The sequence below is a fragment of the Anguilla rostrata genome, chromosome 7 (genome assembly GCF_018555375.3).
Source record: "Anguilla rostrata isolate EN2019 chromosome 7, ASM1855537v3, whole genome shotgun sequence".
NCBI classification, from domain to species: Eukaryota; Metazoa; Chordata; class Actinopteri; order Anguilliformes; family Anguillidae; genus Anguilla; species Anguilla rostrata.
The window spans coordinates 18,711,323-18,731,771 of NC_057939.1; the positions used below are offsets into that span (position 1 = coordinate 18,711,323).

General features: G+C 43.3%; 2 protein-coding genes across 8 annotated transcripts in view; one reads left to right on the top strand and one right to left on the bottom strand.

Moving 5' to 3' along the window:
- The first annotated feature begins 30 nt into the window (after positions 1–30).
- Positions 31–19,400, top strand: gsap (gamma-secretase activating protein). Of its 2 annotated transcripts, XM_064343434.1 has the most exons (31): positions 31–474; positions 711–772; positions 863–919; positions 1,183–1,252; positions 1,551–1,598; positions 2,002–2,090; positions 2,411–2,480; positions 2,641–2,690; positions 2,896–3,000; positions 3,420–3,476; positions 3,608–3,654; positions 4,278–4,363; positions 4,913–4,990; positions 5,327–5,404; positions 5,854–5,946; positions 6,169–6,389; positions 6,619–6,688; positions 6,769–6,848; positions 7,334–7,414; positions 8,583–8,717; positions 9,011–9,069; positions 9,475–9,506; positions 9,966–10,027; positions 10,856–10,951; positions 11,661–11,731; positions 12,215–12,309; positions 13,331–13,450; positions 16,711–16,772; positions 17,455–17,559; positions 17,694–17,790; positions 17,888–19,400. In XM_064343434.1, exons 1-31 carry the CDS (start codon positions 387–389, stop codon positions 17,986–17,988), a joined length of 2,565 nt encoding a protein of 854 aa, XP_064199504.1. In that variant the 5' UTR covers positions 31–386; the 3' UTR covers positions 17,989–19,400. The 2 variants fall into 2 exon arrangements, with proteins under 2 accessions (XP_064199504.1, XP_064199505.1); XM_064343435.1 differs by lacking the exon at positions 7,334–7,414.
- The window catches only part of ccdc146 (coiled-coil domain containing 146), a 31,502-nt gene continuing 30,441 nt past the window's right edge, over positions 19,389–20,449 (bottom strand). For all 6 annotated transcript variants that reach the window (XM_064343428.1, XM_064343433.1, XM_064343432.1 and 3 more), the window contains one exon: positions 19,389–20,443. In XM_064343428.1, the coding sequence (XP_064199498.1) occupies positions 20,243–20,443 (201 nt within the window). In that variant the 3' untranslated portion in view covers positions 19,389–20,242. The remainder of the gene's footprint in view (positions 20,444–20,449) is intronic.

The following is a 20,449-nucleotide window of genomic DNA, read 5'->3' on the forward strand; positions in this document are numbered from 1 at the left end:
GCAGCCGGAGCTTTCGATGCGTGACACAATTGGGCGGGGTTTCACAGAAGGATGGCCACAGCGAGATTTGTTCCGTGTAGTTGGAACTCAATGGGAATTCTCCTTTGCGCTGAAAACTTGCGAGGTTGCGGATATTGACATGTGGGGCGTGCACTTTCTTCTTGTGTTAACAAAACAAAGATAACAATATCCGTCTAACCAAGGGGTGAAAAAAACATGTTAACTGCAGCTATCACATGATGTCGCATCTGCCATTCGCCGTTTCCGTGGCATAGTAGGCTACCTTTCGGGTCCGGTAAAATCGAGTATTTTGTAGTATGTCTTTTCAGCAGAACTTTTTTATATTTTGCTGACCGGAAGTGGTAGAGAGAATACATATTGTCCACATGCTGACTTTACGCACAACTTTTGATCTCCAGAAAGATGTTGTTTCGCACATTTCAACTAAGGACGACACCGCGAGACGAATAAAAGGTAGGCTAAATATTGCACGAAGAGTACCTGTTCGATCAGCCTTTTACGTGGTCTGCAATCTTATTCCGTTAACAGCATATACTGTGGCTGGAGTAAGTATGTATTAATATTGTTTCTGGTGCTGAAACCTTTTCTTGGTGGGGGAATGTCGAAGGGGATTCCGAACTGGGACAGGGGGTGGCGCAGAAATGACCCAAAATGATACCTGTGATTACATTGGTCATCGTCTATTTCAGCTGAGGCAGACGCCCGGTTTCTTAACGTGGAAAAAGATGGAAGTGTTCTGTATTCATGGAAAGTAAGTTAGTGTTTTATAAAATATTTCAAGGTTATGTAGTCTCACATTTTAATACTGAATTGGTTATTACTGATTCCATCTCCCCTATAGGGGTCCACCGGGAACACCAGGATAGGGAAGTACGATCCCAGCACCAAGCAAAATAAGGTAAGAGCAAGGTACCTCTGAGCAGGGTGTCAATTTCAGGGGGGTTCTGATCCCACTAATTGAGACTTGATCCCCCTTGCAATAAATCTGAAGTAAAATTGTGCTACAATTTTGAGCACCCCTACAGTGGGTCCGACCGTTTCTTAACCACTGAGATTTCCTGAGCAATCTTGATTCGTTACATGAGCATATTAATACCTGAAAGAGAATGAACCAGTCTGACCTCTCTTTTTCTTTTTTTCCTCTCTGTTATGTGTTTTCAGCTTCTGTACACTTTTGACAAGGAGGTGTTTGTGAGCAGCTGCTCTGTAAACAAGGAAGAGACGCTGCTTGGTAAGGTCCTCTTCTGCAGGGCTGTGGGAGTTCATTGTTATGTGCTCTAGGCTCTCTGTCGCATTGTGGGTGTCAAGCATTCAAAATCTTACATGCCAGTGACCGTATTAACACGTCCAGAGCTGTGAAAGACACAGGCAAAGTGTGTTGGTAAAGACAAATTACAGAAGCACACCAGTGAAAGTATATGTGTACCAGTGTATGTCTAGCCTGATTGTGTAGTAAACCTGTATCGCCAGGGCGTTTTCCAGATACCCTTCTTGGCATTAACCAAACCATCCCCCCATCTTTATTTCAGCTGTCAGTCTGTCACGGTGTGCAAAGACACAGGACGGTTTACAACCAAGTGAGTAACTGTTCCCGACAGCAGAGAGTGGATATTCACTGGATATTTGCGTCATGAGTAAGAACAACACATTTTGGATCTACACCACGTATGAACAAGGCCCTTGACTATACTGGTACCTGAAATTGTCCTAACAAGATGTCTCAGGGGTTTTACAGTGTGAAGTCAGTCAGATTTACAATGCATTTCCAATTTGTAATGCCCAAGTGAAGTCCTATAAAAAGATTTATTACATATGCATAATTATGTACTATATAGTGAACCGCTGTTACTCATAATGGATTGCTTATGAAATATGTTCAGACAGCAGGGCAACAGTCAGTGCAGGTCTGGTGGATTGATGCTTCCTATTGGGCAGAGAGTTATTCATAAACCTAAATTACTTATCTTTCTCTTTTCCCAGTTTCAAAGTGTAGAACGCTGCTTATCGAGATTCATCCGCAAAACAACATCAAAGTCCTGAAAGCAGTCGACTGTAGAATCAGAGTCCAGGTAACATGAAATGTAATTAACTGGGGGCATTACACTGTGGAGTTATGGATCACGAAAATCTACTTCAATTGGTCTTTGACTGAACTAATAAAAGGCTTTTGTAGATCCATGGAAACTGTTGAACATTAACAGTGTATAAGTGTGTGTAATATAATTAAAAGTGTCATCTGGTATCTTCATAATTGTTTTGTTTGCATTACTTATTGATATCATTGTAACTGTTGTGTTCCAGATACATTATTGATTTACCATCAGTTGTATCATGTCTGTATGTGTTCAACGTGCAGACATTTGTAATATTGGTGTGTATTCTTGCCTAGTTTTTAGACCCTGAAACAGAGAAGAAAAATGTGCGTGAGAGTCACCTTCTGCTGTTTGCAGAAGATGGGTGTAAGTATTCAGGAAGTCCGTTTTATGTCCAGAAGTGAAACTAGGTGGTGTGCTGTTTGGCTGGTTGTGATAGTTGTTTGTTGATGCATAGCCCTCTGTTGCTCTGTAAGGAAGGGCTGACTCAATTCATATTCTTATGTTTGACATTTTTCATTTACAGACATTGAACAATTCCATATATTCCTTGTCAAACAAGAAGGGTACAGAGTGGTAAGGGTTATGTGTTTACTTTTTTAAAATCTTCACTTGAAGTTGCAACACTAATATGGGTGAGAAGATTATATGATGGTAATACATTTTCTTCTTAAGATTGGTAATGGACAGTGAGGAAAAAAAGCTGTTTCTTGTTGCTCAGCTTTCTGTATCTACATGAGAGAATGTCCAGCAGATGTCTGTAAAGGCGCTCCTGTTCCAGGTGATTCAGAACGCAGAACGGCTGGTCAAAGACCGGGTTGCAGAAGAGTTCAGCTGGGTGCAGTGGGACGTGGAGGCGCAGAGACTCTTCTACCTCGCCTCCGGGGTAAAACCCAACACAGCCTCTTTTCTACCTCACCTCTGGGGTAAAACCCAACACAGCCTCTCTTCTTCTGACATGACTGCTTTTGTTGGGATGCACATGAATACTAGGCTGTGTTGGTATTGGTCAAAAGTAGTTTAAAACAGCTTGCAAGCAGAGCTATACAGAGATTCATTCATCCCCAGTGGCAGTGTGGCAGATGGTTTTGGGATCAGAGAAAGCTGTAACCGGAGGGTAGTTGGTTTAGATCCCAGTCATAGCACGGTGATCAAGGGATCAAATTGCTTCTGAAAAATATCCAATTGCGTAAAGGGATAACACATAAAAGTGTAAGTATTGCAGGAGACTTTAAAAAAGGCGTCTGTTAATAAAATGTCAGCACGCATGCAATATGATGGTGATGCATTCCTCTTTTAATTCAGGAAAAATCCATGCTGAAATGTGTGCAGTTTTACCCAGACTGCAACTTTGAAACTCTGGTAAGACTTTTACTGCTCATAGCCAATTTCCTTTGGTGTGGAAATGCTGGCTCTCGGTCAATGTTGCAGAGGGATCCGCACAATTATTTGCATTTATAATCAGTTGTGTCATTTTTTGTTTTCTGCTGAAGTTTGAGCTGCCGCTGGAGTTGGCTACCAGCCTGTTCACCTCTGTGAGGTAAGTGTCTGTCTGTCTGTCTGTCTGTCTGTGTCTATCAGTCTATCTTTCAACCTCTCAGCCTCAATGCAGCAGTTACACTGTTGCACTGCACAGTTGGACTGTAGCTGTATCAGCTGTACCAAGGTGTGCGCATCAAGGGAAACACTAATGTGGTTTAACCCTTTCATAACCTGAGTCTTCATGCAGAATCACTGCATGTTTGAGGAACAGGTGTGAGTGACGGCTATTTCCCTTCATCTTTGCTGTGCTGTGTAAAGTAACCATGGGTACCTACTTTGCTTTTCCATGGTTATTTCTACTTTTATTTGATAAATATAAACAAACAGAGACAAAGGAAATTAAAATACATGCACTCTTCATTTGATAGGTGGAATAACAGTTAAACAGCCTATATTCTAGAAAAGTGCCACAGTTTTTCAGAGGTCAAAGTGCAAATGTGTGCAGAAAATGTGCATTATGGTGTGATAATCTGTGCGACAGCGTGAAAATATTTTCTGGTCTTCTGAAGCCTGTGGCAAATGTATCTGAACAGATTTCAAGTCTGAAAACTTCTGAGCACTACTTACAGTTCTTTCAGCAGACGGAATAAGAATAAAAGACACCTGGACTCTCATTTCTAGGTTCACTAACCTGGGATATGATCATTATAATGCTGAGGAGTTGGAAGATGAGGGAATGAAGCTTATGGTTTTCACCAGTAGGACAGGTATGTGCTGCTGTTCCAGTTAGATATGCCCAAATAACCTCAGTTGTCGTAAATTTATTTGGTGTGATATATGGAGTCTGTTGTGCAGCATTGAAGTTCTCATTTTGTCTTTATTTTATGTGCATGTTTCACATGGGATGTGGAACCCTGCAGACAGTAAGTTATAGTAATAATAGTAATATCTTCGTCATCATTATCATCATCATAATCCTAATAATTATTTTCACTAATAACAAAACTAAGAAGGGAAAGTGAAGGTAATATTAATGGCTTTTAATCCAGTGGGAGAGAATCAAAAACAGACATTGAAGAAGAAAATCATGTTGGCCATTCCTTCTGTGATTAAATCGAATCATTCTCCACTAAAGAAATACTTGGTCCCACAGGGTGAATAACTTGGAGTAAAAGCCATTTTAAAATTTAGTCACTAAATCTAACTTGCATCTAAAATGGGCAATGAGTGGGGCTCCCCGATAAAGTAATCCGACTAGTTTCATCTGAAGGGATTGATGTGGAAAAAATGCTCACTGCCAACTGTTTCCTCTGCAGGGAGCATGTGCGTTTGCTATAGCCATCCTGTACAAGTTAACGAGGACTTCGCTTACACAATTGCCTTTGTGCACCGAGGTATGTGATACATTATAGACTCTTTACACTCGCATTCCTCCCGGTGTCTCAATCATGTTCTATTACCTAGTCTGTAGGTAATCAGAGCGCTAGGTACAATTTAGTCTGGGAAATGGCGAGCAGTGTTGGGCTGAACGGCCTGTTCTGGTCATTATGTTATGTTATAAGTGCAATGCAGATGTTTTTATGTTGTTAATGTTTGTTTAAAATAAAATTCTAAAGGTTTTTTTTTAACTTCTAACAATAATATTTAAAAATAGTTGTTCTGAGTGTATTTAGGTTTTGCACAGATTGTGTGTGTGCCCTTGGATGTGTGAACTTTTCTGTCTCCTGCAGGCTATAGAAAAACCTTCTGTGTGTCCCTACAAGGAGCCCCAGCGCCCAGGGCCAGAGACTTGCTCTTTCTCTCTCTGGGTGAGTCAGCCAGCCTGCTGCCATGATTGGGTTTGTTTTAATGACATTATTTACACACACTCACTACACACAATATGCATTACATTCACCTGCCTGGATACCATGCTTAGCATTGTTGTGCATGTTATTTGTAGTGGCAGTCGGGACCTTAGAATTAGTTCAGTCGGCCATTTCTACAGTTCTGAGATATTGAGTTTTAAAGTTCTTGTCAGATCCAAGTCCCAGTAGAAGCAGGACTTCATATGTAATCCATTTATAGTCCAGCATATCTACCGTATCTTTTCTAGTTAATAACCTTGCTATCCTACCACAGCAGTGCCCTGGAATCGAAACCTGCAACCTTCTGGTTGTAATCCTAGCCCATGACTGCTACAGTATCTCTTTCCCACTGAAATGAGTGCTGGTGCTGTGACTCTGCTTACCTGACTGAGACCCTGTTGCTGTTCCAGATTATTACATTGTGGTGTACCTGCCCGGGCACTTCCTGCATTTTATCAACAGCAGGCAGCAGGACGTGCCCTGCCACAGCCTCTTCCTCTCAGGTGAGCCCGCCCTGCACCACAAGCAAACGAGGAAATCGTTTTAAAATTAAAAAATGCATGCTGTCGCACACTGTGTGCTCTTAACAGCATTATTAGTGGGCGGGGATACGGCTCCAGACCTGAAGCCAGACCAGTCATCAGCTGTTTGGTGTCAGGCTGATGTATCAGTGCTGATAGCGAGTATAGCAGCGCCCGCTTGCTCTCAGACCCTTCTTCCTGCAGGGGCAGACGCTAGGCTGGGGCAGCTTGGGCCTGGCAGCGTGGTTCTGACCCTCCCCGACACCAAGCTGCTGGATGTGCGGTCAGGGATGGTGTACAGGGCCGAGATCAGTCACACCGCCATGCTGGACTTCCTGTGCAGGAGCAGGCTGGACTCTCAGCGGCTGGCCTCCCTGCACTGCATGCTGGTCTACATGAGCCCCGACCCGGAGGTTGAGTTGAGGGTGAGGGAGTGCTATGGTTACACGGTGCGGCCAACGGTCATGAGTCACTGTGTTTATGTGCAAAATGCCTCTCTCCAAATGCAGTTTAGGCCTGTTCTAATCAGCAAAGATGAACACTTGACCATGGGTAAATTCAGTTTAGAGTATTGCGGAGTTGGCTGTTCCAAGTTCAACAATGCTGTCTTCCTATGTTTAACGTCTATGGTCACCATTGCTCTGTTCCGTACAGATCATAGACTGGATCTGTGATGACGTCATGGCTTTGGAGAACTTTGATCAAATTCAGGAATTCATACTGGGTGAGTGTGGCTGAGGCGCTGCATGGTTTTAAATGGCTGTTCAGATTTGTGTGAATGTGTGTTTTTCTCCTCTGTGACAGCTTCCCTGTACAGGATGGTGTACCAGCAGTCTCTCAGTCTGGACAGAGTCCTGCCATATTCATCTGTGCTGGAGAGGAAGGTAAGGGCTTTGTTGAGAAAATCAGAGGAAAGTGAGGTTTTGAAAGGGTGAGGAGTGTGGCGAAATAAGCAGTAGTCTTCACTGCGTGTGTTTGTGTGTGTGTGTGTGTGTGTGTGCAGAGGTGTCACTAGGGGGTGCACCCTAGGGGGGTGCGGACCGCACCGGGTGACACCACCAGAGGGGGGTGACACCGAAATGACTGGCAATAAATTTTTTGTGCAGTGTTTTGTGTAGCGACGAGTTGAAACTCGAAAAGATAATTTCTCCGATGCAGTTTACTGCCGGTCGATTTAATTAGCGGTATTAATATGACGAGAAGCGCTTTGTCGTTTGAATGCATAACACGCAATTCCTTGTACGTGTCGTCACAATGTATTTCTTTCATCATTTCATTTCACAGAGCGTATGATTCAGACAAAGCACACTCAGCATGTGTGTGTGTATGTGTGTGTGTGTGTGTGTGTGTGTTTATTTGTGTTTTACAGGACTTGCCTCTTGGTCTGAAAGAGATCCCTGGGGTGAAATGTACCTCCGAGCTCCTCTTTGAGCCAGTGTTTAAGGGAAAAGTAAGGCCTATCTCACAAAACTTATGTTCCGATGTACCAACCGTCCTATTGATCTGTTAAGTAAGGAATAATCAATGAAGAAGTGGTCTGCTATGAAAAAGCACTCTGGGATTAAGCAGTCTGTTACTCATAGAAGTGATCATTATTCAGAAAATATCAGACCATAGACCAATTAGAATCGAGCGTTCAACAAAGCCGTGTAATAATATTAATGTAACATGTTTGATTTGAATCCGTAAATACTGATATGTACTTTACTGCTATGAATCTTGGTGTAAGAAATTCAGACCAGGCTCAATTGGCAATAAGTAGTGCAGTACTCCCATCACACACTAGATGGCAGGTGAGTGGTGAAAGTAGATCAGTGTAACATACAGTAACAGATGAAAAATGCGTATCTCATGGACAAAATGTGTGCTGCATTAAGGCAGACCGGACATATTGTTTTAAGCAGGGCCTAATTTTTTCCAAAATTAGACTGTATTTTTAAAATTGAAGTTGTTGCTTTAAAACTTTTTAACTGTAATTTAATGCTGCAGTAGGAGACTTTCTCAATCAGGGCCCTAAATAAATTCATTGAACGTATGATTGGCTGGCAAGCGGCAAGTCTAGGTACATTACAGTTGAAATTTAAACCCACAGTGTCAGCTCTGCGTCGGTCTTCAGCTCCACACGCTCCCGAACGCTCTCACCACCTTGAAACATCGGAGTGCTCCGATGTTTATTCTAGTTTTACAGAAAGCTGTATCCAATTTTCTTTTCTTCCTTTTGGAATGAGCTAAGATGCTGCCAGTGATTTAGGAGCGGGTCTTTTGTCAGGCATTGGTGAAACTTTGTTTCTTTGTTTCCCAACGGATTTAGCTGTGTGTACTGTTAGGTGAACTGGCAAAGTCAATCTTCTATGGTGCTGGATTTTTCTGACAGCAGCTGTTTCCATGATTGCTACCAATTAAGCATCACCATTCCCCAATATCTTTCTGAAAAGTTACCTACTGCAGCTTTAAGTAAATGTAAATACAAAAATAAAAGTTGTTTCCAAAATGTCATTTGAAGTACGGAAGAGGTAAACTGTAAACAACCCAGAACCTGCAACGCTGCCCACCCCTCCACAGAAGTGATTTTTTTCTAATGTTTAGTGTGTTTTATGTGTTATCTGGTGGAAAAAAAGCCCAGGCACTTCAAAGGATACTGGGAGGAACTCCAGTGGAACATGGAGAAGATGAAATACTTTGAAGCGGTTCCAAACCCCAGATACAGAACCTCTCTGATCCAGGCCGACTGGTCCCGCTTGCTGGCCGAAATGGTGAGGCCCGGAACGCCGTGTGTGTTCCCCGCAGCTCCGCGCGCCAAAGGGTGCCGCTGGTGGGGCTGACCTGAACCCTTTAGTCATCCTTTTCCTGTTTCCTACCCTCCACTTCCCATCTGAGTGGACAATGTGTGCTCATCGTGCAAAAAAACGAGAGAGAGTCAGTGATTCAGCTGTCATTAGAATACACTGTGCAGCGGGGGAAGGATGGTTGCATAATTTTCAGTAAACAAGGGCATAGCAACTTCACTGTGGAATGGAAAGAAACGGGCATGTGTTATTTGTTTCAGAATTCTGAGGAGAAGAAGCATGCCAACAATTTTCGGCACATTGAAGAGAACACCAAAAAGTAGGTGGAGAACAATGTGTTTAGAATGTGGCATCTGTAGGAGGAAGTGATGGATTAGTGGAGAGTGAACTGTGATTCTAGAAAGTTCAGAGACCAGGAACTTTCGGGGGGGGTCAATGGACCGAGGTGACGACTCAGCGCCGAGATGTGCCAACACGTGTGAAACAGCCGATACTGTGATGAGATGCTTGTTGCCAGGAAGTTTGTCTTACAATTTACTGTAACTGAGGAGTGAGGAGCTTGCGTGTCACAATATGCCACACATGCTCAACTTAACATGTTGCTGGCTGGAGTAGGCGAAGGTACGCAGTTGAGTTCGGAGAAGCTGTGAAATTAAGTTTAAGAGAGAGTTTCGTATGATCGGAAAACAATAACCATTTCCATCCTTTCCCTTCACTACCTCAGAGTGCTGTCCATGGTGGATACCTGGCGTTTAGGTAAGACGGGAACAACACGTCAAAGTCCTTTTCCTTTGACAAATTCGTACAAATGTTACACGGCGCCAAACTACAGTTGAGTTGCCTATACATGGGAAAGTTCCTTGAGCGAATGAAAAAAGGAACTGAAAATCCCCCTACTCTGATGTCAATGCTGCATTCCTCAGCACATAGGTAAAGCCAGAATAGGGAGCCAGAATCATTCCCATGGTTACATACAGTCAGGGAAGGGGCTACATCACCACCAGCACAGCTTGCCTCTCCTTCCTGCTTCCAGCTGCCCCCTCCCTGAACCACTAGAGGTCATGTGCTGGGGGCAATTCCTGCTGTCATCGCTCAGTTTTACCCTCACCACGGCCAAGTACAGGGTCGCCCAGAATCCCCTGGGGTGGAATCAGTGATGTCATCCACAGACAATGTGATGTCTTCCTGACCTATCCATGCCCTGCTTTCCTCTAGACAAGAAGGTGGTCCCCCTCTTCCAGGAGGAGGATCAACAGCAGAGGGCGCTGATTGGCTTAGTAAGTACAATAGAATTGAGCAATGGAGAGTCACAGCAGGAAGCGAACACACACACGTGTGCATGCATGCATACACGCACACATGCACGCACACACGTGCAAAACATTCTGTTCAGGTTCTGGTGGAAACATTGATAACAATGCACCTCAGTCAGTCAGTCCTGGATTAAATATGTATTTGAGCTGATTTAGTGTACTGATCAAATTTTATGACCGTCCAGCAGGATGTTCAACAGAACATGATCCTAAGCAAAGCATACAATCATATGAAAGAAGAGTTTTTGCTCTGAGGATTGGTAAAAATCAACCTTTTTTCAAAATGCACTGTAATCGGCAGGAACTGGTGCTTGAAGGGTTACAGTAATAATTATTTGACCCAGGTCTGATCACAATGCTTTTTAAGGACAGGTTCATAAACATGTCTCTCCAAACTGTTTACAGATGTTAACAGAGCACCACCCAGGCATTGCAATCAAGCCTCACGCTTTTATTTTTAGAAGCTTCCGATCACATTTGGTGTTCAGTTTCAAGGAAGCCATCCTCCCCCCCCCCTACACTCCACCTCTTCAACACTCTGCCCCCTGCCCCCTGCCCTCCCAACCAGGTCAGGGAAGTCAGCTGTACTCCCATTTCCCACCTTTTCCTGTTACCGAGGGCTAGTGAAAACATTTTGTCTTTCGAGAGAAAACTTCTGGAAATGCAGCTACAAGGTTCAATTTGTTTCTAACTTATTGAAGAGCTTGGTTATTGAACTAAACCCCAAATCTCTCCCTTTCTCCCTTTCCTCGTGCCCTACATGTGGTACCTTTCGTCTCACGTTTCACGCAGATGGTGGACAAGCTGAGGGAGCACTTGAACAGGCATTTACCTCGCCTGGGAAAGAAGAAGATTGACGTACTTGTCGTCAATTACGTGGCAAAGCTGGTTCGTTTTATTTTGCTCCCTTTGTAACTGACAGTTGTCTCTACACCCACACGCACGCACACGCACACGCACACACACAAAAAGCAGAAGTGAGAAATTAGTCCTGCCAGCGGCCTGTATTTATTGACATGCATGCAGTTGCTGGGTACATTTTTTGGTTCCTTCCTCATTGACGTGTGCCATGTTTCCCTTATGCACAAGCGGTCCTGATGTCAGCAAAATGGGAACAAAATGTGCAATTCTTAGTTATGCGTTTCTGAGGGATGCACTTGTCTCGATTTCCTAGTAAAGCCCTCACATTTTTTAAGTGCACCCGTTTACAAGATATGAAGAGGAAATGAAAGGTGCACTGCAATATCCTGTTATTGCATTGAAGCGAATACAATAGGAAGTGAGTCATCACGTGTGGTCAGCAGGGTGGAGTGCACATGCCTTTCAGGTGTTGAGCCTGTCATATCTTTAGAGGCACACACACGCTTGTGAGTGTGTGTGCGTATGTGTGTGTGGGTGTGTGCACGTGCATGCGTGCATGCATGTGTGCACCGAGCAAGAGCTAGGTCTCGGCCTGGATTAGTGTTCTGTAAGAATACAAGGATTGTGAAACATAAAACGGCTATCCTGGGAGAGTAGAAGTGTTATTTTACACCATGTGGGTGGGGAAGCAGGTGCAGTGTGCCTCTCTGACCCTCTTACTCACCTGTGCCTTTAGCTGGAGCTGCTCAGACACATGCTGGAGTCGGTGTGGCTGAAGTACCAGCTGGGCCCTCACGTGCTTTCTTTGTAAGTGCTTCGCTCGTGATTCTGTGAACGGTAGTGGACCGTAATTCATGAGATGATAGGTGCCCTTGTAGTTGCAGCTGTGGAGAATGTGTGCACATGCTGCAGTCTGCGATCTCCACCATCTGCTTCTGCTTGTCATGGGTCTGATTGCAGGGCATTCTCAGACTCCCAGGTTCTGTGTGTATGACTCTCCTCCCCTGCTGTTCTGTGTTTGATTCTACTCTTCGATGTGTTTGACTCTCCTGCTGTATTATTCTATGTGTTTGACTTTTCTTGACTATTCTGTGCATTTCACGCTTCTTTTCTACTGTTCTGTGTTTGACTCTCTTTCTCTACTGTTCTGTTTGACTCTCCTTTTCTACTGTTCTGTGTTTGACTCTCTTTCTCTGCTGTTCTGCGTGTTTGACTCTCCTTTTCTACTGGTCTGTGTTTGACAGCCTCTTGTGTTTTGCTCTCCTCTGCTGTTCTGTTTCTCTGCGTCAGTAAGCAGAAGGGTGGCCGAGCCGAGTGGGCAGTCTTTCACGTGATGAGCCGAATTCTGGAAGCTATGAAAGGCCTGTGTCTGCCCCTCCCTCCCGGTAGGAACAACTGCGCTCTGTGAAAGTAGTACGACCCCCACGACCCGTACTTAAACTCCCAGAACAGCAGGGCATAAACAAGGGAAAAAGTAATTGTGTTGTCATGAGGTCTTCAGTGAGCAATGACCAATATCTTCCATCTGTGCAGCGCGCTGCTACATGCTACCCTTTATGAATATGACACACCAGCTCAGGCAGCTACACTCTCCGAACAGAGAGGCTATTGATTTGCTGTGGAAACATGTCGTAAGCCTTCTTTTCCAGTAAATGATAATGAAAACATCCTCCCACTTTATTTGAGCGGTGCCATGCCCTTTACCTGCGTTGGAGTGAGGCAGAAGGAAGCCATGGTTGTGTTTTTTTGGCCTGTGGACAGAACGCGGGCGGGGGAGAGCGGTTGACTCAGAGGCCGGGCTGTGGCTATCCAATCTCAGCCTCACCACAGAAACCAGAACTGTGCTCTGGATCCGTGTTTCAGGCCCAGATTCAGTTCAGCCGCAGTCTACTCTCGTCCTCAAGTAGATAAATAAAGCGCCACGTGTTTTTGTTTTCCAAATTGTCGGCATGTTATGAAGTCACTGAAATTAGCCGGAACACACAAATAAAAGTTGTATAGGAAAGAAACACGCAAGGAGCCTTCACGTGTGGCTTGCCCCAGAATACTTCCAGACAGGTCTGTTCCCTTGGCATGCCAAATAAACCCACAAATGTTTGTTCAACACAGAGTGGTGTTACCGCTGAGGTTGAATGCAGGCACTAGCAGAAGTGGTGTTTATGTTAAATAAATTACACCTTTTGATGAGTTGCCTTATCTTAACACATTTTGCCTCAATTTACAGGATTTATGTGCTGGCTACTCCTACTTGTGGAGAGATTCTTTTACAGCCTTTACAGTTTTGACACGGATTTATGGATGGGGTGGTACTGGTGTTGGAGTGGGTTTTGTTGCCAGCTCAGAGCATACCTGTATGAAAAGGCGAGGCAGTCTGAGTGCTCATCAGTGGTTGGTCTCTGGTTGCAGGATACCACACTTTGCTGTCCGTGCTGGGGGTGCGCTGTCTTCCTCGCCACACCTTCCTGCAGTATGTGGACCATGGCCTGCTGCAGCTCACTGAGCCCTTTGTGTCACGCCTAATGACAGGTACTGACTACACTGTCACTAATACTCACACACTGTCTCAATACTGTCCTCACTAATACTCACACACTGTCTCAATACTGTCCTCACTAATACTCACACACTATCTCAATACTGGCCTCACTAATACTCACACACTGTCTCAATACTGTCCTCACTAATACTCACACACTGTCTCAATACTGTCCTCACTAATACTCACACACTATCTCAATACTGGCCTCACTAATACTCACACACTGTCTCAATACTGTCCTCACTAATACTCACACACTGTCTCAATACTGTCCTCACTAATACTCACACACTATCTCAGTACTGGCCTCACTAATACTCACACACTGTCTCAATACTGTCCTCACTAATACTCATACACTGTCTCAATACTGGCCTCACTAATACACACACATCCACTCTCAATACTGTCCTCACTAATACTCACACACTGTCTCAATACTGTCCTCACTAATACTCACACACTGTCTCAATACTGGCCTCACTAATACACACACATCCACTCTCAATACTGTCCTCACTAATACTCATACACTATCTCAATACTGGCCTCACTAATACACACACACCCACTCTCAATACTGTCCTCACTTATACTCACACACTGTCTCAGTACTGTCTTCACTATTACGTACACTCTCACACACTGTCTCAATACTGTCCTCACTAATACATACTCACGCACTATTTCAGTACTGACCTCAGACCTCATAGGTCTTATGTCAGGACGTTGTAACTTTTTGATTGTTTCTCTGGGAATGTCTGTCCACACTAGAGCCGGGGTGGAAGATTTCGGTAAATCTTACTTGGTCTTAACTCAGCAAATTGGTGGACTGTCTTGCACAGAAAATGACTCCTGTTCACACAAAATGCCAACACAGAAAATTGCCTGATTTATGGACGCATGTGTGGAAGGGGCTAATGCTAACTATGAGGCCTCTCTGCACACTCCTAAATAACTTATGTCACACTTTGCATTAGCATTGTCAAAGTCAATATTTTGATCTAAAACATAACCATTATAACAGGCCATAAGGCACACTAGGTATTTGTTTTAGATTAGTATGGTTCATACTGCATCCATACTTCATATATCTGATATTATATTATTATATTTGGTACTGCTGGTGCTTTCATTAAGTGCCAACAGTTGTCTTTCTGTGGCTCACCAGATTGGATAAGTATCCAGATAAGTGTCTGATTTGCCCAGCATGATTTCTTTAAGATTGCCTCTTGTTCATTTTGGCATAATTTGTTGGAGGTTAACTGGTTCATCTGGTCTTACTCAACACTTAGACTGATGTCAGTCCAGTGGAATGGTTGTTGTTGATGTAGGAAGTGGCTGTCCAATGACACTTGTCCCATATTTTCAGTTTTATCAGGATCTTTCATAAGGATTGGAGAACAAATTAAATGCATAATTGAAAAAAGACAGGACTGGGTGGTTCTCTTGAAATTCTCTTGAAGTTTATGCAAGCATGTAAAAGTCATGGAGTTGTTTCCCGCCAGTGGAAGAAAAAGTAGTTTCACTAATCCACAAATATGTTTTAAGTTTGGATGAGTGGGCCAAAATTCCAAAAATAGGCTCAGCTGAAGGGGCGGCACACCATAATTTACTGGAATGAACTAACGCAGTGTTGCGGGGGCTTTTTCAGGTTAAAGTGATTTGGGGACAGGACTCGGTATTTCAGTGTTCCGAGCGGTGTCCTTCCTGTGCTTCTCCATGCGGTGTGCACGTGTGAGTCACAGCCGTTTCACCACCGTGCTTTTCCACCTCGTGCTGGAATCTCTGAACGGCCATTTCCGTGGCATGTGCTGGAGAGGCTCGCTGGAGAGATTTATTAGAACAGCAGATAGCATGCTTAGCTTTATATAAAGCCTGGCATTCGAGGCTTATGGGCTTCGCCGTACCTAGTGTTCGGTCTGGGTGTCCTGAGGATAGAGATGGCACGGGATCAATCAAATGAAAATGTTTCAGGCTTTGGGGGAGTGGAGGGAGTAGACTGCATTCTAAGATCAGTGAAAAGGAAAGGAATTCATACATGAAGACTTTTTCAATTTCCTGATGCAAGTTTGTAGTCAAGAACTATAAAGGAGACTGAAAACATATATAAATATCTAAAATATATAAAGACTCAACTGCCCTCCCCACTTTTTTTTACCCGCCGTAACATTTCTCAGAGGTTGCAAGATTGAATCCTTAGTTGACATCAAAATGTTTCAGAAGGGATTACCCACAATTCAGTTTGTCGATCTGTTGAGTGACATTAATGTGCTGTGCTGTGTATGCATAGCAACAGGCCTACTGTGACTGATGATTTGTGCAGGGGGAAGCCAGTCAGCACTCTTTTCCCATGGAGACACTGTGGATGAAACGCAACAACCTTTATACTGTAATCCTGCTGTGTGTTTCAGAACCATTAACCAGGAATTACAGAAAATAATGTTCAGGGCACCAAAACTGTAAACGGCTGTTATCAGCTGCTTTCTCAAGCATGGCACAGTACAAGTCATTTATGTAGTTCTGTTTTCTAAAATGTTCTCTGAGGAAGTAAAGTATCTTTCTAAATGTGTAACTGCTTCACATTATATACATGCTTAATTAGAATTTTCTAAATCAGTTATGTGCTGCTTTGCTCTGGTTCTGTGAAGTCTATAGCTAAGCTATCTTCATTGGCCACAATGAAACCATAAAAAGCCAGGAATGTGAAAGATGTGGGATTCTGGTTGAATTTATCAATGCAAATAAGTAGCGACAGATTGTGGAGTCTGAAATCTTTCTGCTCTCCACTACATAGTGTCTGATGCTTCGCTAAGTTGCTTTGAAGCCATCGAGTTCATACTGCCTTCCAAGTCAGCTGCGATGACGCCAAGCATTTCTCCAATAAAACATTGGTTGTAGATGTGTCTAGGGTAGCACAAACTGTGTTTTTAATTAATGATATTTACTGTTGGGAGAATGGGGTGTGGAAGAGACAAAGAGAGGACAATACTTGCTACCCAGCTCTGTGAAAAGCTTTCACACAAAACATGTCGATTTTCATAGTGTTCTCCTCTAAGGTAATGACAATCTGATATATGGTATACCATTGTAAGGCCATCTCTGATCTATAGGGCAGCTTGGTAAGAGTTCTTGGTTTGACATGTATGGAAGGTCAATCATAGTTCTTAATAAAGTGGCAAAAGATCTAGTGCAGTGAACTGGGTGGGGTCATTTTTTTTCATTCAGTTTTTTTTTCATCCCACAGACCTGGACAACAGTGACGACAATGAAAAGCTGAAGTTTAGTATTATGAAGAGACTTCCTGAGGTAAAGTATCTCCTTTTTTAGTAATCACAGCTGTTTCACTTCCATTATGATTGCAGAAATAACTAAGTCTCTAAAACCCTCCATGTTCCACAAGTGTTCTCTCATATTTTGTAATCATTGCTGTCAGTTGTTTTTCTTTTGCGGTAGTAATGTAATGTGTATATGTTTTGTATTTTTGACTGATTCATTGAGCTACCAAGTACATGGGTCTTGGATGGTATCACAAAGAAACAAGGACCAATTCTCCTGTTTAATTCACCCCAGTGGGTTGTGCATGTACCTTGCAGGTCTAAAAATGAATTGCATCTATCTTAGAATTTAAAAAATATTTGTGGAATGGAGGGCCTTTCACTAAAAAGCCGAGCAATTTAAGGAATGCTAACACTAAGTAAATCCATTTAAACATATAATTTGTTAAATGGTGATGTATTACAAATATTTACTAATGTGCCATGTAATTATGTACTGGTGTACAGTTGACACAGTGAAAATAAATGCTAAATAACAGTAGATTAAGAGTGTGTTAGTAAATGCTGTCCAGTAGATAGCATTGAGTTTAGAATGTAATGATGTTAGGACTACAAGATGAAATGCATATTACGGTAGAGGCTTATAGATCATAAATGTATCCTTTATCTGGCATTATGTTTTTTTTTACCTCTTGGGTATATGTTTTCGCCAGTCCATGGAGCAGAAGCTCTTTCAGCTGTGGGATCACCCAATCAGCTCGGCTTGTATATCCAGGAAGTACGTCCAAGGGCTACTCGAGAGACAAGCCAAGACAAAAGTAAATACTCTTGCCATCTGTTATTTTTCAGCTTTAATGGCCATGAGGTTACAGACCTAACTGTTTCTGAGACTGAAATGATTTTTAGGTCTTCTTGCGTATACAGCTGAGTAAGTCTTTTTGACTGTTTCCAGGGCTCTGTCTTCGTGGAAAGGAGCACATCAGGCCTCCAGCCTGAGTTCCTGCCTCTCACCTACCTCACCAAAATTCTCTCCAATATAGAAAGTCAAGGTACTTGGGAGCATTTTTGATGTCATGTGACCCTATCGTGTGACCTTTGAGTTTTTTTCCCTCCAGTCTTGTGAAACGCTGTGGTGGTGTGTTGCAGTGCTGAACCCGTTTGAGGAGCAGGAGAACGTGGACGCCAGGTTTGTTGAGGATACGGCGCTGAAGCAGACCCTCATCTTGCTGGGGCTGGAGGAGAAGTGAGGGCAGAGGGCAGAGCTAGCCTGCTGGAGAACCCCTAAAGACTAACACCAGGGTGCAGCACTAAGGCCTCTCTCACACATGGCTCGTTTGATCTCTTGATCCTAATACAAGTGTGGTTTGGTTCATCTGCACTAGGACAGGTATCTTCAGCTCTGATCCTAGGGGGATGCAGGGTATGGCGTGAGATGTTACTCACCAATTGATCAATTAAAGAATTTAATTACAGTTTTCCTCACCTGGTTGACTGTGTCTTAACTAGTTTCTGATTTTAAGATGGAGAAAAAAAAAAAACGGCACACCCAGTAGCCCTCTATCAGTTGAGGACCTCACGTGTGGGTCATGTCTTTATGTTATGTAGTTTGCTCCTGAATTTGCAGAAGGGCAGTGTCTTCCACATATAGACACAACAGATAGAAATCTCTTCCATTAGTTTGCTAGCCCTGAGGGACAGAGGAAGAAAAGGACATTGGTACATGGGGTAGTAGTAGTATAATGGGGAGGGAACTGGTTTTGTAACCTAAAGGTTTCAGGTTCTTGGGAAGGACACTGCCATTGTACCCTTGAGCAAAGTACTTAAACTGCATTACACTTCAGTATATATCCAGCTGTATAAATGGATACAATGTAAAATGATGTGAGTCACTCTGAATAAGAGCATCTGCAAAAAAAAAAAAGCCTGGTTCAAATTGCCTGCAATCACCACCGTGCCTCTAATATGTTCCAAAGGGTTTCTGGCACAGGTTTAAAAAAAGGAACTAGGTACTACTGGAAATATCAAATGTGAAACTAAAACGAAAAAAAAAAAATCTGGTTCTCATCCTGCAGCAGGTGAACCGAACGCATGAATTTGAGTTTGACCGTATGTGACTTCAATTACAGTTGAATTTTCCTGGATTATAGAGAACCTGTGTGTGAACATGCCCTGAGAGAATGCCATTTGTACACAGCTCCCTGCAGCTCAGCGAGACTTCTGGGAAATGGCTGACTTTAATGCATCTTGGACCGCTCCACAGGAGCACCATCGGAAGGCAATTACTGGGCCTGGCTGCGGCATTAGTGCAGCGTAATTTCCGATTCGCTGTGAGCAGTCCTTGTGACATCCACTTTGCTCAGCCTTGAATTAAAACGGGAAGCCCACACAAGCTTACAGTAAGGCCGGAAATCATCATCACTATCTTAGGTAATAGGCATTTGCTGGATATTTCCTTTCCCAGTGACTTATTGTGTGATTATCAGGAGGAAATTAACTACAATAAGCACATCTGGAAATCGGTATATTAGACCCAAAATAAATCTTGCGTACTGATAAACTGGAAAAGGGATTTTTTTCACAAGTGTTTGTGTTTATGCAGTGTGGACCCCACTGTATTGTGCAACTGTTTTGTAAATAAAAAGACATATTTGAAGATGAATATGTTCCTTATTCATACTGTTGCTTCAGGTAGATGGCTACACCTTACACACTTCATTCACAAATGATGGTATACATCCAGGGATGTAAAACAATGGAAACAAATGGTTTCTGCATGGGGGAACACTCCTGAATCAGCAAAATTAATGGTTGTCCAGAGAACGTTCTCACTGATAAAGGAGGACTCTGTTGGTGCCCGTCAAATGCCACAGAACATAAAATATATACAGTGCCTTCAAAAAGTATTTGCCCCCTTCCTGATTTCCTCTATAGTTGCATTTTTATCACACTGAATGGTTTCAGATTTTTAAACAAAATGTAATATTTGACCGAGGAAAACTAAAGTAAACATAAAACGCCTTTTAAAAAATTATTTCATGTTTTGTGTTTATTCAGGTTCCCTTAGTCTAATATTACATTTTGTCTAAAAATCTGAAACCATTCAGTGTGACATATATGCGATAATAGAGGAAGTCAGGAAGGGGGGAAATGCTTTTTTACAGCAGTGTACACCCCTGGAGCATCACCTCTCCGGAATATTTTGGTATATCAAAAATCTATTGGAGGCTGGCAAGGAGCTAAATAAAATCCAGGTTTTGATAAAACAGCAATAAAGTCGCTGACGCTACCCGTTAGCAATGCCACAGGAAATCAACTCCAGATCCAAGGCAAGGCAGTTTCAAAATGACTTCTACCATTCCATGTGGCCGCAGGGCCCTAAGTAATCGGACACATACTATGTGGCCGAAGTACTATAATATTCTCGTATTTAATAAGCATCAGCGACAGCATTATTAAATATGACTGAAATGCTCCCCTCGGTCGTCTGGACGCTTGTCTGGGCTAGATCTCCACGGGCTTGGGCTGGGGTTTGCGGATGTGCCGGATGTTGGAGCCGGCCTCGGTGGGTTTGAAGGGGGCCAGGGCTCCGTAGGGCCGGGGGATGGGCAGGGGGTCGTTCGCGGGGACGTAGGCATTGGGCCGGGCCTCGGCCGTGGTGATGCCCCCGTTGGGTAGCAGGGCCTTCTCCTCCTCTTCTGCCCTCTGGAA